Source organism: Hydra vulgaris, chromosome 15 (genome assembly GCF_038396675.1).
Source record: "Hydra vulgaris chromosome 15, alternate assembly HydraT2T_AEP".
In the NCBI taxonomy this organism is placed as follows: domain Eukaryota; kingdom Metazoa; phylum Cnidaria; class Hydrozoa; order Anthoathecata; family Hydridae; genus Hydra; species Hydra vulgaris.
In genome coordinates this window covers 35,686,859-35,702,500 of record NC_088934.1, presented here as the reverse complement: position 1 = coordinate 35,702,500, position 15,642 = coordinate 35,686,859, and the positions used below count along the sequence as shown (strand labels likewise).

The 15,642-nt window shown below is 28.9% G+C and overlaps 1 protein-coding gene across 2 annotated transcripts in view; it reads right to left on the bottom strand.

The window, feature by feature from the left end:
* Nucleotides 1–14,413, bottom strand: part of LOC136091346 (TNF receptor-associated factor 5-like) — a 101,701-nt gene extending 87,288 nt beyond the window's left edge. For both annotated transcript variants that reach the window (XM_065818804.1, XM_065818805.1), the window contains exon 1: nt 14,214–14,413. In XM_065818804.1, the coding sequence (XP_065674876.1) occupies nt 14,214–14,380 (167 nt within the window). In that variant the 5' untranslated portion in view covers nt 14,381–14,413. The remainder of the gene's footprint in view (nt 1–14,213) is intronic.
* Nucleotides 14,414–15,642: the final 1,229 nt, after the last annotated feature.

The window sequence follows — 15,642 nt, the reverse complement described above, 5'->3', positions numbered from 1 at the left end:
ACATATTTTTTAACAAAAGGTAAAACGCCTCAACATCTATGTTCAAAAATCGTGTATAAATTTGTGTGTAAAGCTGTAAAGCTTTTTATGTAATTTTTTTTTTTTTAATGTTTCTCAGTTTTTTATATGAGTTAAAAAATTGAGGAACATTAAAAAAAAAAAACTTCTCATACAAATCAACACATTCGTTCAGAAACTAGTTGGTTTAATCTGGCCAACAAAAACACTTTCTGTATTAGACTACGCCCAAACTTCATATCACTTTAAGGCCAAGAAGCGTTACATATTATGTTGGAAAAACCTGATCTTAACAAATAGGTTTTTAAATATACACAATTGCTTTAGCTCTAATTGACAATTTTTGTTACTCTATGACGAACAATTGCATTATCTACATTTTCCAGTACTCTATGACGTAGGTTTTCACACCTTTCATGTTTTCTCTTGTTTGACTAACAAATAAAATTAATGCTTATTTTCACTATTTATTAAACAGTTTTATTATTTAATAGTTTTATAGTTAAAAATGATTATTGTATAATTGAAACATGTTGTTGAAACTGAAAGAAATTGTTATTTTTATCAGACCTATATAATAATAAAATTAGAAAGTAATAAAGTAAACTAGGCATGGATCAGTAACTGGTTGTTTTTTTTCCCTCTATAGATCACCTATGCTTACATTTGCTTATGAATAATGTAAAGTATAATAATACTGGTAAAATGTATGAATACCTCATTTCATAGATTTTTTTTAGTTGCAGTTACCCGATGTTTTAATATAAAAATATGCAAAGCACATAGATATATTACAGACTGTTTAAAGTTTGTACCATATCGATCGGATAGTGTAAAAATTGAACTAAATCAAAGTAAGAGTCTGATGAAAGAAGGTGATAAAGATACAGCTGAATTTGTGATGATATTGTGGTATACAGGTGATACATGTGAATTGACAATGAATATAACAATGACACGATTTTATCAAAGTTCTTTTAAAAAATGTTATAAATTTGTATTAGTTTTTTGTTTTAAAAATGAATAAATTGGTTTTATTTGCTTTCTATTATAATTTAGTTACCTACGTTAACAAAATGGGGAAGGGGCAGTTTATTTGTAATACTTTATTACCAGTTAATAATATGATACAAATTAAGTATTATTAATAACAATAGTAACAATAACAATAATAACAAAAACAATAATAATAATAATATTAACAATAAGTGAAAGTTGTAACAATTGAGAATCATATGTGGAGTACAATAACATAAGAAATTGTACTCTGACAGCTATTATAAGTTTATGAAGAATTATTGTTTCCTTATGAAATTTTACTTACAACAGTACAATATTGTACAAAAAATAAATGTTTTGCGCATTTAAAGAGTCACGGCGTAAAATTCAGTTATATTTTTAAGGTTCATAAGCCAGTGTGAAAGTTTGTTGAATTAACGCTCAATGAACGTTAATTCAACGTTGATTTTTGGTTTGTTTTCATAATTGATCTAACATTTGGGGAACAAGTAGATTTGCATTTCCATTTGAATCAAATCTCAACTATTTTTCAATATGAAATTTTAACGCTTTTTCAACATTGTTTCAACGTTGATGTGCTTGCTGGGCTACTACAAATAATAGTAAAACACAAGGCATTAGTAGAAATCAGTTTTTACAAAGTATTATTAACAGCACTAGTAAAAGACAAAGCCCATCTTTTAAGTTGATTAAAACAAATATCATGAAAAAGTATCAAATTTTGGAAACTAGAGAATAGCCGAGTATTGTTCAAGTTAGGTATGGGAAAAAGAGCTATGTTTCTTCTCTATGAAATTTAATTTGTCGTCCAAAAAAATTATTAAAGAGTTTAGGGAATATTCATTAAATGGTGGAAGAAACCCACTTTAGCGTATGAAGCAGTTACTAACATATTCGATGATAAGACCCTGTAGCTCTTCTGAGTGTGAAATAGGTTTAAGCATTGAAGCAGGTTTAAGCAACATAAATATAATACTGAAAGACATAGAAACCAATTGTTGATTAAAAAGTTAACAATTTATTAATTCTTAAAATATATGAGCCACCATACACCACTACCGCATATATACCACTACACCACTACCGCATATATAGCTTACCACTACACCACTACCGCATATATATATATATATATATATATATATATATATATATATATATATATATATATATATATTACATATATATATATATATATATATATATATATATATATATATATATATATATATATATATATATTTATATATTTATATATTTATATAGGGTAGATTAGGGTAATATGAGCACCTTAAGCAAAAGTTGGAATAATTTCAAGAATAATTAAGCTGGATCCAAAATTTTTGCGAATAAACAATATTTAGGGATCCCTTCTCATGATCCTCTTAGATATTTGGGCATCCGAAATGTTTTCTTAAAAACACAGAGGTTTTAAAAAAGTAACAAAAATGCTCATATTACCCAGACCACTTGGTAATATGAGCACTTTAAATTTGCTCACAAAAAAACATTAATTTTGTAAATAAAATACCAACCTGACAATTAGAACTAATTTTTGAAGTATAATGATTTGTTATTAACAAAGCTTATCATTAAAAAATAAAATTTTAAGCCACTTTTTGTTGAAACAATACTACCATGTTTTCCGCAAGAAAAGTAAAAAAAAATAGTTATTTTTTCAATTTTATCAACTCAAACCTTTGAGCGATAAAAATTCAATTTTTTTGATTTTAAATTACAGAAAAGTATTTAGTGTTGTTAAAATAATAAAATGTTTTACTATATTTTATTTTTATTCAAAAAACCAATTAAAACCACTGCTTTTTTAGGACTTTAAACTAGGTAATTTCGATGAAAATCACTGGGTAATTTGAGCATGCTCATATTACACAAAAGTGGCATCTTTAAATAAAGTCAAAACTAAATAGTTCTATGCATTGTTTTTCAAACCAAAAAAGATTGGATTTTTAGCTAACATATTTTTCTTTATGAAAAAATTAATTTTATTAATTTAGCACCAAAATTTCCAGCCACAGATTTATTCATGCGTGATGATATTATTTTAAAAACGCAAAAAATTTAACAGCGTTTTAATTAGCTGATACCCGCTAGTTACTGCATATAGATTTGCGCTAATTGTGCTGATTCCTGTAATCACCACATAAAGTTGATTCAAAAAATACAAAGCAACTTTAACTTCACTGCTTACATCTAAGAAATCTTTAAGTATGCTCATATTATCAAGGTGCTCATATTACCCTAATCTACCCTATATATATATCTATATATATATATATATATTTATATATTTATATATATATATATATATATATATATATATATATATATATATATTTATATATATATATATATATATATATATATTTACATATATATATATATATATATATATATATATATATATATATATATAAATTTATATATTTATGTATAAATATATATATATATATATATATATATATATATATATATATATATATATATATATATATATATATATATATTCATATATTTATATATATATATTTATATATTAGGCCGGATCATAACTTAAAAAAATTTGGAAAATTTCTTCGGGAATTTTCAGTAATTGGCTCTCAAATACGCTGAATGCAATGCTGCAAACCGTTTTTCGCTACTACTTTGCTATACTTTGTGTTTTTACCTTTGAAGTTTTCAAATAAATTAACTTAAAAATGCTCATTTGTTACATAATTTATTGATTGAATTTAAAATAAAATTCAAATTATTTGAACAGTCAAAACAATATATCATTAGCAAACGTTGATTAGAAACTATATTTAAATGTTCTTAAATTCAGATTTTGTGTCAAAGTGAGGCATCAACTTGCGGCACTTCAGTTGAACGCGAATATAGCCATTACGATTTTCATGACCATAAACTTTTGATGCTGATTCAGTCACAATTTTAATCACACGTTCAACACTTTGATTGTGACACGGAAATGGCTCAATGTCAATAACTATGTCTTCAACTGACGAAAGCCATGCCAATATTTGTACAGTTGGAATATGTTTTGTCAGAACAGGTTCCAAGCGGGGCTGTGTTTGCCAGTCAATCAGTTCTTCATAACTAGTCGCTTGAAATCGTATCTCAGGGAGTCGAAATTTTCGATTTGGTATGTCATCTTCACGAGCACGAAGAATTCTCTTCAACGCAAGCTTACGGATCACTTGACGGTTGTCTTAGAGCATAACCAGAATAATGCTCTCGATATGAGCCGGGTAGCTATTGCGCTTCAAAACTTGCTGAGCAATTATTCGATAACGCACATGAAGAAATCGTGATGTTTCTATCATTTTATAATAGTGTGGAGCAGCATTCCAGCAGTTTGAATGTTTCTTAATGTCAAACCAAACAACCGCATATGATATTGATATACAATAAATTTAGCCATAAGTATTAGTTCATTTGATGGATCTTTAGTAGATATATAGAGGCGTAGAACACGGTTTGCTAGTGTCAACCACCTTGCATGGTTTAGTCGCCCAGGTGTTCTAGAATTAAATCTATCTGGTACAACACCTGTCTTCACCGCATTAACAATTTCGAAAAAGTACAGTTGATCACTGCTTAACAACTGCTTATTGCATATAATAGGTTCACCAACAAATATGGCAAAGCTGACTATGGGTTTCTGAACAGACATTGAAATAGACTTGCCAATTCGTCCATTAAATGAATGGGGTCCAGTTGTTGCACCATCTAAGGAGTGAAAAAGATGTCGCAAAGGAAGCTCGTTCAGATGTAAAAGACAAATGGACCAGTGCAGTGGTGGACCAAGTTCAATTTCCATTCTGCGTATAACTCCATTGTTTAAACCAGTATTAACGTTAGTTGAATCAGAACCAATACAAACAAGGTTCGTGCAGTCAACAGTATCAATTATTGAATCTGCAATGGATTTGGCTGATCCACTTGTTGGCGTACAATGATCAACATACTTTGAATTTGGCTCTGATAAAATGGAAATATGTTCCTCAGAAATCACAGTCTGCCTATCCCCCTCAAGTTTTAAAGTCTGATCTTTCCTTCCATCAAAATACAATCCAGTAATTCTACAATCAGCATTTTTACAGGATGTTCTCAGTAGTTTTCGTTCTCTGCGAATTTTATTCCGATCCACTGGCCCCATATGTTCTATACCAAAATCAACCAGAGTTGCTGATACAATCGCGGCAACTGCTCTATCTGATATGCCAAAACCATCTGCTTGTAGAGCAATATTTTTTAAACAACGGTTTTTCAGACGAGTAAATGTGACTTCGGTATCGACATCTGATACGGAAGGGGAATAAGTTTCGGTGTCAGAATTGTTGTCTGTTTCATTATCTGATTCATTATCAGATGCTTCAACGACTCTGACACACTTAACTGCAGTCTCATTCTTTGATAATGAAAAAGATTTTTGTTATAAACGCCTCTCAGCACGTGCGGATTCCTTCTTGTCGATTCCAGCTATTCTGCCAACACGTATAGTGCGTTGATCAGTTAGGAAGTCATGCTCAATTGCTGGCACCTTCAGAACCATTGGACAGCAACAAGACAAAAGTTCTTTGCATTTACACGAACAAATGTCAAACAATGTTTCAAGATCTTTTTCTATTTCATCTTGTTTGACTGTTGCAGACTTTGATCGAATCACTTTCTGAACATTGCCTATGTACTTCTCCAGCTGTAATTCTATGCCTCGAAGACTTATAGTAGGAACTGATACTTTAATCCATATCTGAGAAAGTTTCTCTGCTAGTCTCTTACAAACAGACCGTAGTGGTTCAGTTTCATAATTCTTCTCAGACAAGTATGCTTTGCCTACTTGCTTGTGGGTTGGCAAGCAAAAATTGGGTAATTCACGACCTTCTCCAAATATGACGATTCTTTGAAGCTTTAGATCTTGAAATCATTATTGTTTTACAATTTTATAACATATCAGAATTTCAGTTAATTTCTAAAAATACAAGATGAGACGGATAAATTCTGCAATCAGTTGATAAAAGCAAAAATTAATAAACAATCATATAAAAATAATAATAATATAATAATAATAATATAATAATATAAAGTTATAATAGCGTTGGAGTTAATCATATCATTAGGGTTAATTTAGTTAGGTAGGTTTAAGGGTAACACAAAATAGGGTCAAACCTGAAATTTTTTAAAAATCAATAACCTCAGTTGCTTATCCTGTTCTACAGCATTCAGTTAGTCTAAAAACAAAAATTCACTTATTTTTGTTATTCGGAAGTGCTACATGTAATTTTTCAAGTATTGAGGATTGCCTGAACTTTATGTCATTTTTACGGGTAAAAATATGTTTACAACTAAAATTTTGTTTGATCTTAGAAAAAAAAGCAAGCACTGTTTATAGTTTCAAACAGTTAGCTATTATTTTACATTAATTATTTAACTCTAGGTTTCAGCTTTACCAGTTCCTTAAGCGACATATCTTTTGTTATTAGCTTTCTATATTCCCTGACTACCAAAAGAATGTTTTGTCTTTGATCCTTATTCTTGGAACTGTTAACAAAGTTTTCAATTAAACAAATATTTCTTTTTGCGCAGTCGTTGGTGCCATTAAAATTGCAATCTAACTGAGTAAAGTATGTCTTCTTCAATATGCTTTAAAATTTTACTATCAAAATGTTAAACTAACATCTTATTAGCCATTAAATCAATATATTCATTAGGCATCTGGCCTCCTTTCTTTTCTAAAGATCGCCTTCTGTCAGATTCTCTGCTTAACTTGAGTTGTTCAAAAACTTCTCCTAAATAATTTACTACGCTTGCAATAAAAACGGTTTGATCTCCAGCTAAGTAAATTATATAGAATATAGAGTTTATTAAGCTTTATTACAATAATTTATATAGAATATAGAGTTTATTAGGCTCTATTAGCTAACATTTTAAATCAATATACTCTGAATATATGATACTAAGATTTATACCCATATACATCCATCAAGTTATACAGTCAATGAAATGTTTGCATCTATAACATATTTTCATATAGCATTTAACTTAAATGCTTATATGATATAAGCTATATGGTTTGAATACGCATATTCATACCACTACGACCTCTGTCATGTAACTACATTTATCAACAGTTGATGCTTTTATTTTATGCTATATTCATCCTTTTTAATCGGAATACTAAATATATATGCAATCCAAAATAATAACTTGAAACTGAATAACCAAAACAAACACAACTTGCTTCTGCCATTTCAATATTTATCACAGATTATATGCAACTTAACTATATCAAAATATAATGTTTACAATTTGATGTACTCTAAAGTAGACTGAGCATTAGTATTGAGAGGAACTTACGAGCCATTGTCTGAGAAATCTTGCCAAAATAAGCAAACTTCTTGAAGTAATGTCTTCAAATTGTCCTCATTTTCAAATATTTTGTAAAAGACAATGAAAATAGGTCACTGGTAAATTTTTTTTGAAAATTCCTATTTATTTTTGAGATATTGGGTCCCATAAGTTAGCCCATTTTGGCAAAATTTTGCGCTTGTAGTGCAATTGCTACTTTGAGGAGCAATTTTAGCAACATGAAAATGACAGAAACATTTCTTTTTAATTCTTTTGCTAATCTGGGTAGAATTTCTACAGCAAAGGTGAAAATTCAACATGGTTACATTTTTGGTTGTCTAGAAATCATGGTCCGAAACCACAAAATTTGAAATTTTACTCTAACTTTGAGCTCTAATATCTCTCTAAGGCTAACACTTGCACGTAGTTTTCTTAGGTGTTTTTGAAAGGCACTAAGACTTACATTGATTTTACGGAACAAAAATTATGTAAAAACAAGGACCTGGGAAAGAGTAACCTGCCAAAAATCACTTTTTGCGTTCAACGCGCTTTGATAGATTACCCATAACAACCGTGGCCTTAGGTTTGCCATGAAAAGTATGAGCTATTTAGTTTCCTTAAACATGCATCATCCAATACCTGAAAAAAAATCCATGTGCTTGGGTGATAAAAAGCCTACAGAAATCCTAGAAAGTAGTCTTATTTAGTCATTTTTTTAACTGAAAAATACCCTAGCAACGGTATAGATATGCTTAGTAACGGCTACTTTAGAGCCTTAATAATTAGTGCTGTAAATAGAAAATTTAATATAATACTTTTTTTATAGAGGAACTGTACAAGAGCACATGAAAAAAATACTTCGAACTCTTAAAATAAATACAAATAAAAATTATGTATAAATAAATACAATGTTTTATCTAATATAATATATTTTATCAAGTAGAACAATATATATATATATATATATATATATATATATATATATATATATATATATATATATATATATATATATATATATATATATATATATATATATTTTATATATATTTATTTATTACATTTGCAGATAGAATAAGATAATACTGCGGGGACAAATTGACTGCCGAATTGGAGTGATGTTTGTGTTAATGACTACTTGGTACATGTAATGCTTTACTTAAGTTACATAACATAAATTTTTTTTAGCAGTTTCAGTAGAAGAATTGAAATTTTTTAGTAAAAACTGCATATGTTTAATTTTAGTCAATAAACATCTATCAATAAACAAAATATGTCAGAGAGCAAAAATACAGTCAGTCCTTATGAAAAATGCATATATTTAAATAAAGAGAAGAGTTTTTGTGGTCGTTTTAAGCGTTGGAACAAAGATAGAATCTTTTAAGTTAATGAATTGGCTGCTGACATAAGTAATCATTAACAAGCTCTAAAGGTATAAATAATATAATAATATAATTTGCTTTTTTATTAAAAGAAAAAGGATTTCCTACTATATAGGTAAAAAATCTAACATTACTGTTTTATAGATACCACCGACAAACCATTGGAATGAAAAAACCCTGATTTAAAGCCGATTATAAAGTTATCTTTCATGCTATGACTCATTATGTGCGTACCATTGTTTTTCACTGGGTATTGGCTGGAAGCAGCTAAACAGTTGTCAATACCCAAGACATGAATTTCAAATGGTAAAAAAGCACCAAAAATTAGATCCATCCCTTTAAACACCCTTGCTGCTTATAATGAAAAGATTTCACCGCTTCCTGTTTGAGCCGTATTTTTAAAATACTTTTTAGGTGGCATTAGCCACCTAAAAAGTATTTCTACAGACAACAATATCGACATGTTAGAACCAGCTCCAACACCAATAAAATCATACTTTCCTGCTGATGACATATAGGTTCCAGATATAACAATCATTTCAGATGAAACTATCGAAGAATCAAAAAAAGCAGCTAGCTCTTTGTGTGAAGCATTTGGATCAAGTCCACTGTCCTTTCAGATTATGCAAAAGCAAACAGAAGACTTAAAAAGAGGAGCAAAACAGGTAGTTAAGACGAAATTTGAAAAAATTAAAATGCAGCTTAAGGAAGTATTTGCTCAAACAATTGCATCTGGTCAATAGGGGGCACTAATTTCTCAAGTGTTACACAATGAGGATGTAGATGGTTTAACTTAAGTGATTCCAGAAGACCTTGTTGTACCAGTTAAGATGTTTCAAGAAAGTAATTCTTAAGGACAAATTCTTTTGCTTTCAGTTATTAATCATAACAAGTATACTAAATAAACATTAATGAAAATCTTTGATTGCAAAAAAAAAAAAAACTTGAAAAAGCACGCAAGTTACAAAAAGAAACCAGAGGATTTCCTATACCAAAAAAGGAAAAGATCAACATATGCCGAATGCCACAGGAAAAAATAGAATATTTTTTAGAATTTATGTTTTATGTTTTGTCGAGGTTCGCTGCAAGATGTTGGTTATGGTGAAAATAAAAAAAAGTTTGAAAATAGAGAGGAACAAAAAGTGGCTAATGTCATTTTAATGATGAAGTTTAGCCATACAATCACCTTTTATAAAGAAATTTGACAAGAAAATAATTATTTCCCTATGTAAGATACTTCTTTATGGAGTAAACCCTCTCAAAGGAGAGCTTTGGCTGGTCTTGATGATGTCACGGCAGCTGACATGAATGGGTTTCAAACTTTGATTGCCATTTCTGAAAAGTGGAAGTATAAAAATATTTCTAAGTTCCTTGAAAAGGGTAAAAGGTATCTGAAGAATAATTATACTTCCAAATGTAGTGAAAATTCCACTTTGCATAGTCACTCTACTTCTTTTGCCCTTTAAGATATAAATCCAGACTTGAACCGACCCACAATAGTTGCTAACGTTAAACAACGTATTGACTGTGCTAACCTCATTTCAGCAATCAAACAGGTTCGTGAGTTAGTTATAGAAAGTAAAGATGAAGATTTTTTATATGATTTAAATGTGGTTACAGAAGATGTTGAAGCCTATATGAAGCATCAAATCCGTGATCCACTGCAAAACATTGCCAAAATAATGTCTTTTGAGCAACTTGATGAACAAAATTTTCTGACAAAAATCGTTCAGCCAAAAACTAGTTTTTGGATGAATTGATTTGATGAATTTGAATGATTTTTGTCAGAAAATTTTGCCAGCTATATTCCACGAAAGCCAAAAGGATTATTTTGAAAAGAAAGGAATGACTCTACATGTTGATGTCTACTTCTTCCATGAAAATAGTCAAATGAAAAAAAAGTCTATTTCACTGCTGTCTATAGATGTCAGCAAAGCCTTGTTGATGTACTCTGTCAAGCTGATGTTGTTTTGGCCAAAGTTAGAAATGATTTTTCTTGTTTAAAACCTTTATGCTAAGTCAGATAACGCATCATCTTCTCATGGCAACTCTACATAGAAGCCCTTTACAAAGTTTGCAAAGCAAAACAATTCTTTCTTAAAAGGTATGATTACAATGAGCTATCACCTGGAAAAGATCAATGTGACAGAGAGTCAGCAGGAGCAAAATGTGTCATAAGGAGTTTTATTGATACTGGAAACAATTTATTGACTGCAGAAGATATTTATGAGGCTCTTCATAATCGTAATGTAATTCAAAATGCTGATGTAGCTGTAACTACAATAGACTCCAAAGCTTCTACTTTATCAGGAACAAATCTGGTTCCCAACACAAACAGTTATCATTCTTTTCAGTTTTTTTCTGATCACATGATAAAAAGGAAATACTTCCAAATTGGTAAAGGTAAAAAATGGAACTATACTAATGTGATATTTTATTCTACAGTTCAAATTGTCAAGCCCTATAGTTCAACTTGCAAAAGTTATACTGCACCATTAGTTTCCAAAAAAAAACGTGTTGATAGAAGTATGAAGACTCTTAAGTTTTGTACACAAATTGGTGTGCTGAATCCTTTTATGATACTGGATTATTAGCAGAACACATGCTTTCAGAAAACCACGTTTCTCGATGTGTGGAAAAATTTATGGCAGACAGAGAAGACTTTCCTATGTCAACAAAATGAACCTAAATTCAAGCCTTAGTTCTTCTGATCACCTGCTATTATCCCATTCTATCATTAAACAAGGGATTGAAAGCTTTACAAACGTCACTGGATGGGCATTACCGAAAAGAAAAGTATTTTACATATATATATATATATATATATATATATATATATATATATATATATATATATATATATATATATATATATATATATATATATATATATATACATATACATACAGTCGTATGACAATTTATTATGGCCACCTACATTTTTTCTAGAAACTCTAGAAAAATTGTGATTTTCTATCAGTTTTTACAATTTTATCTACCAAAGACGTATTCTAATAAAAAATCAGGTTGTGCGTTAATAAAAAATTACCGTTTTATAAGAATAAATACACTTTAATAAAAAATATTTATATAATATCTTAGTTACAATCAATATTGTGTAACCCCCCCCCCTTTTGCATCGATTATTGCCTGTAACCTTTTAGGCATGCTTTTTATGCAGTTTTCTGCCATTTCCTGCAATCTTGCATTGTGGTTCCAATGTTTTATAATACTTTCTATTAGAACGACCTTGTTTGTAATATTTTTCTTGGCCACCTCCTTTTTTAATAGCTCCCAAATATTCTCTATAGGATTGAGATCCGGCGAATTTCCCGGCCAGTCCAACAAAGGAATATTTTTATCTTTCAAAAAGATTTTGATAGACTTAGCCGTATGGCATGGTGCTCCATCTTGCATGAATGTTTTGTTTTCCTCTGGACCAAACCATTCCGTCAATTGGGGTAACAATCTTTGTTCCAGGACATTTTTATACGGCACCTGGTTCATTATCCCTTGAACAATGTACAGCCTTCCCATTCCTTTCCCACAAATGACATACCAAATCATCACCGAGGTTGGATGTTTGACGGTTTGAATAATACAGCTACTTAAATATTTCTCTCCAACCTTCCTTTTCACGTATTGTGCTTTTTTTGATAAGACTTGGAACGTGCTCTCATCACTAAAGCAAACCTAAAAATATTATACGATGGTTCATTGACCACAATGCATCGATTATCTAAAAAATTTAAAGTATTATTTAATAAAATAATCTGTTATACCGTTTTCCAATCGTCTTCAGTCCAATTTCTATATTTTTTTGCCCATTCTAATCGCTTCTCCATCATATTTGGACTTATTTTTGGCTTTTTAGGCGGACGTCTTGAGCTGTAGCCAAGATCGTGTAGACAACGCTGAACCGTTCTCTTGGACATCTTAATACCAGAGCTCTCCAACTTCTCCGTGATGTCATCATTTGATGCTAGCCTATCTTCCAATACTAATTTGGTAAGAATTCTTTTACCTCGTGAAGTAAGAATTCTTTTTTTACCACAGTTCCCAGTCCTTTTTGGAGTCAGGTTTTCCATGTTGACAATTTTTTTTTGGATATTCTGCACTGACACTCTAGAAACATTACATCTTCTGGCGATTCCTCTTTGGCAAAAACCAGTATTTGTAAGAAGTGCTTGGATTTCACTTTTTTTTTCTACAGATAATTCCTTTTTTTTGCCCATTTCTAAAAAAATAACCAATTTTAGTACAAAAATTTCTAATATTACTTAAATTTAATTTAATCACAAAATACTGAGTGAAATAAAAATATTCTTATGTTAATTTATGTAATGTAATATTCTTAAAGTAATATTAGTCGATTTGAGTACTTACTTTAATGATAACTTTGAAAAATATACCAAAACTAACAGAGAGTATTCACCACGTGCACTGTAAAAATAGCGGTCTCAAGATGGCGTCACACAAAATGACTGTCAAAAATGACAGTGTTTACACCAGCATAAAATTTTAAATTATTTTGTCAACGTGTAACTATATTGAATGCATCCAAATAAATTAAATTATATAATTTTGAACTATAATGCCAAGAAAACAAAAGATAAGCAAGGTATGTTAAAATTTATTGGGTGGCCATAATAAATTGTCATACGACTGTATATATATGTATATATATATATATATATATATATATATATATATATATATATATATATATATATATATATATATATATATATATATATATATATATATATATATAATATAATATAATACTAATGACCTCAGTTGAAAAACCAGCGTTGTCACATTTTAAAAATTTTAAGAAAACATTTATTGATCATTAACAAAAGTTTTTTTATAAAACAAAAAAAAAGGAATTTCTAAAAAAAATTATAAAGATTTATATTTAATTAAACTTTACTCAAGTTTATCAAAGTACAATTTTTTTTCTCATCTTTGTTTTTCTTCGCCTAATATAAAAACTTTTAATAATGATCGATAGATTCTTTCTCATAACATTTTAAATGTGGCAACACCGGTTTTTCCATTGAGGTCTTCTAAAACTACATATTTTTTACAACTAATAGTTGCATGTTAAATGCAGTCATTATATAAAACAGAACAATATATATATATATATATATATATATATATATATATATATATATATATATATATATATATATATATATATATATATATATATATATATATATATATAGATATAGATATATATATATATAGATATAGATATAGATATAGATATAGATATAGATATAGATATAGATATAGATATAGATATAGATATAGATATAGATATATTTATAAATATATACATATATATGTACTCGCTTTTATTATATTTTTATAATGCATGCTATATTACTTTGTTTCTCAACAACAACATATTACCTTTTTCTCATTTCTTCTGAGCATGACAAACAAAGTCGATGACCACACACAGTTAAAATAGGTTCTCTGAGAACCATTTGACATACAGGGCATTCATATTCGTCTAAAAGTTCTTGTAAAAAATGTGCATTGTATCCGCCAATCTTCTCCGCATCCGAACATTTCATTTAAATTTTCTTTGCTTCTAAAAAAATGTACGTAGCCTTTGCAACAAGATTATTGTATTTTATTTAAATTTTATGATTTAAAAAAAAAGATAAGTAAAATAGTTATTTTTGTCTTTCAAACTTATTTTTTCTAGAAACAAAATTTGTTATTAAACTTTTTTATCTATCTATGATTTGCACATAGCATTCTGACACTTTATTGAAAGCCTGTTTCAATAAAATGTTATAAAAGTTGTTTCATTATATGTCAATACGGATTACAATTTAAATTAACAAACCAAATATGAAACAATAAGTTTTTAAGTAACCAATGAAACATTTTATTCTAATACGAGCATCTAGATAATATGAGCATACCAAAAGGTATTTAGAGTTTGAGTAGTAAAATTCAAATAACTTTATGTTTTTTTAATTGACTTTATGTGGTAATAATAGAAAGCAGTAAACTTAGTGTAAATTTATATTCATTAATTAGCCGCTTTTATTTAATTAAAATGCTATTAAAATAAAAAATGACATACTCTGGCGCGGAATTTAGATGTTTAAATATAGACTTTAACTTTTTTATGTAAAAAAGTATTAGCTAGAAATCCATTCCATTTCTTGTTTGGAAAACAATCCATAGAAACATTTACTTTTTACATTTAAAGATTACATTTCCAAGCATGCTCCAATCACCCAGAGTTTTGATTTTAAAGTTACCCAGAATGAAGTCCTTAAATTGCAGTGGTTTTAATTGCTTTTCAATTAAAAGATACAGTAAAAAATAATTATAATATAACAATAATAAATATCTATCTGCAATTAAAACTCAAAAAGTTACTATTACCTATCGTTTAAAGATATTAACAAAAATAAATGAAGTTATAGAATATGAGTTTTTAAGTTTTTTAAGCTTAATTTACAAATTATTTTTGATAGTCCAGCAAGATCTCACTATTCATGGATTAAAAACTTGCAATATGTGTTAGTACACAGTAAGAATAATAAATACAAGCATTCCTATCGCAGACGTTTACATTTATTTTCCCAGGCTAACCTGCAAGAACCTTACCAAAAGGATTGTTTTGGTATCTAGGATAAAGCACAGCAAACACCAATGCGAGAATCCTGAAAAAATACAAGTAAGTTTGACACTAATAGCAACCAAATGAAAGACTCATATGTTATTTATAATGCTATTGATAGTTTAAACGTACCTGTAGAAGGCGCTCCTCACAATATAAGCAAAATTTATACCTGCCTTAAAGTAAAGTATCTTC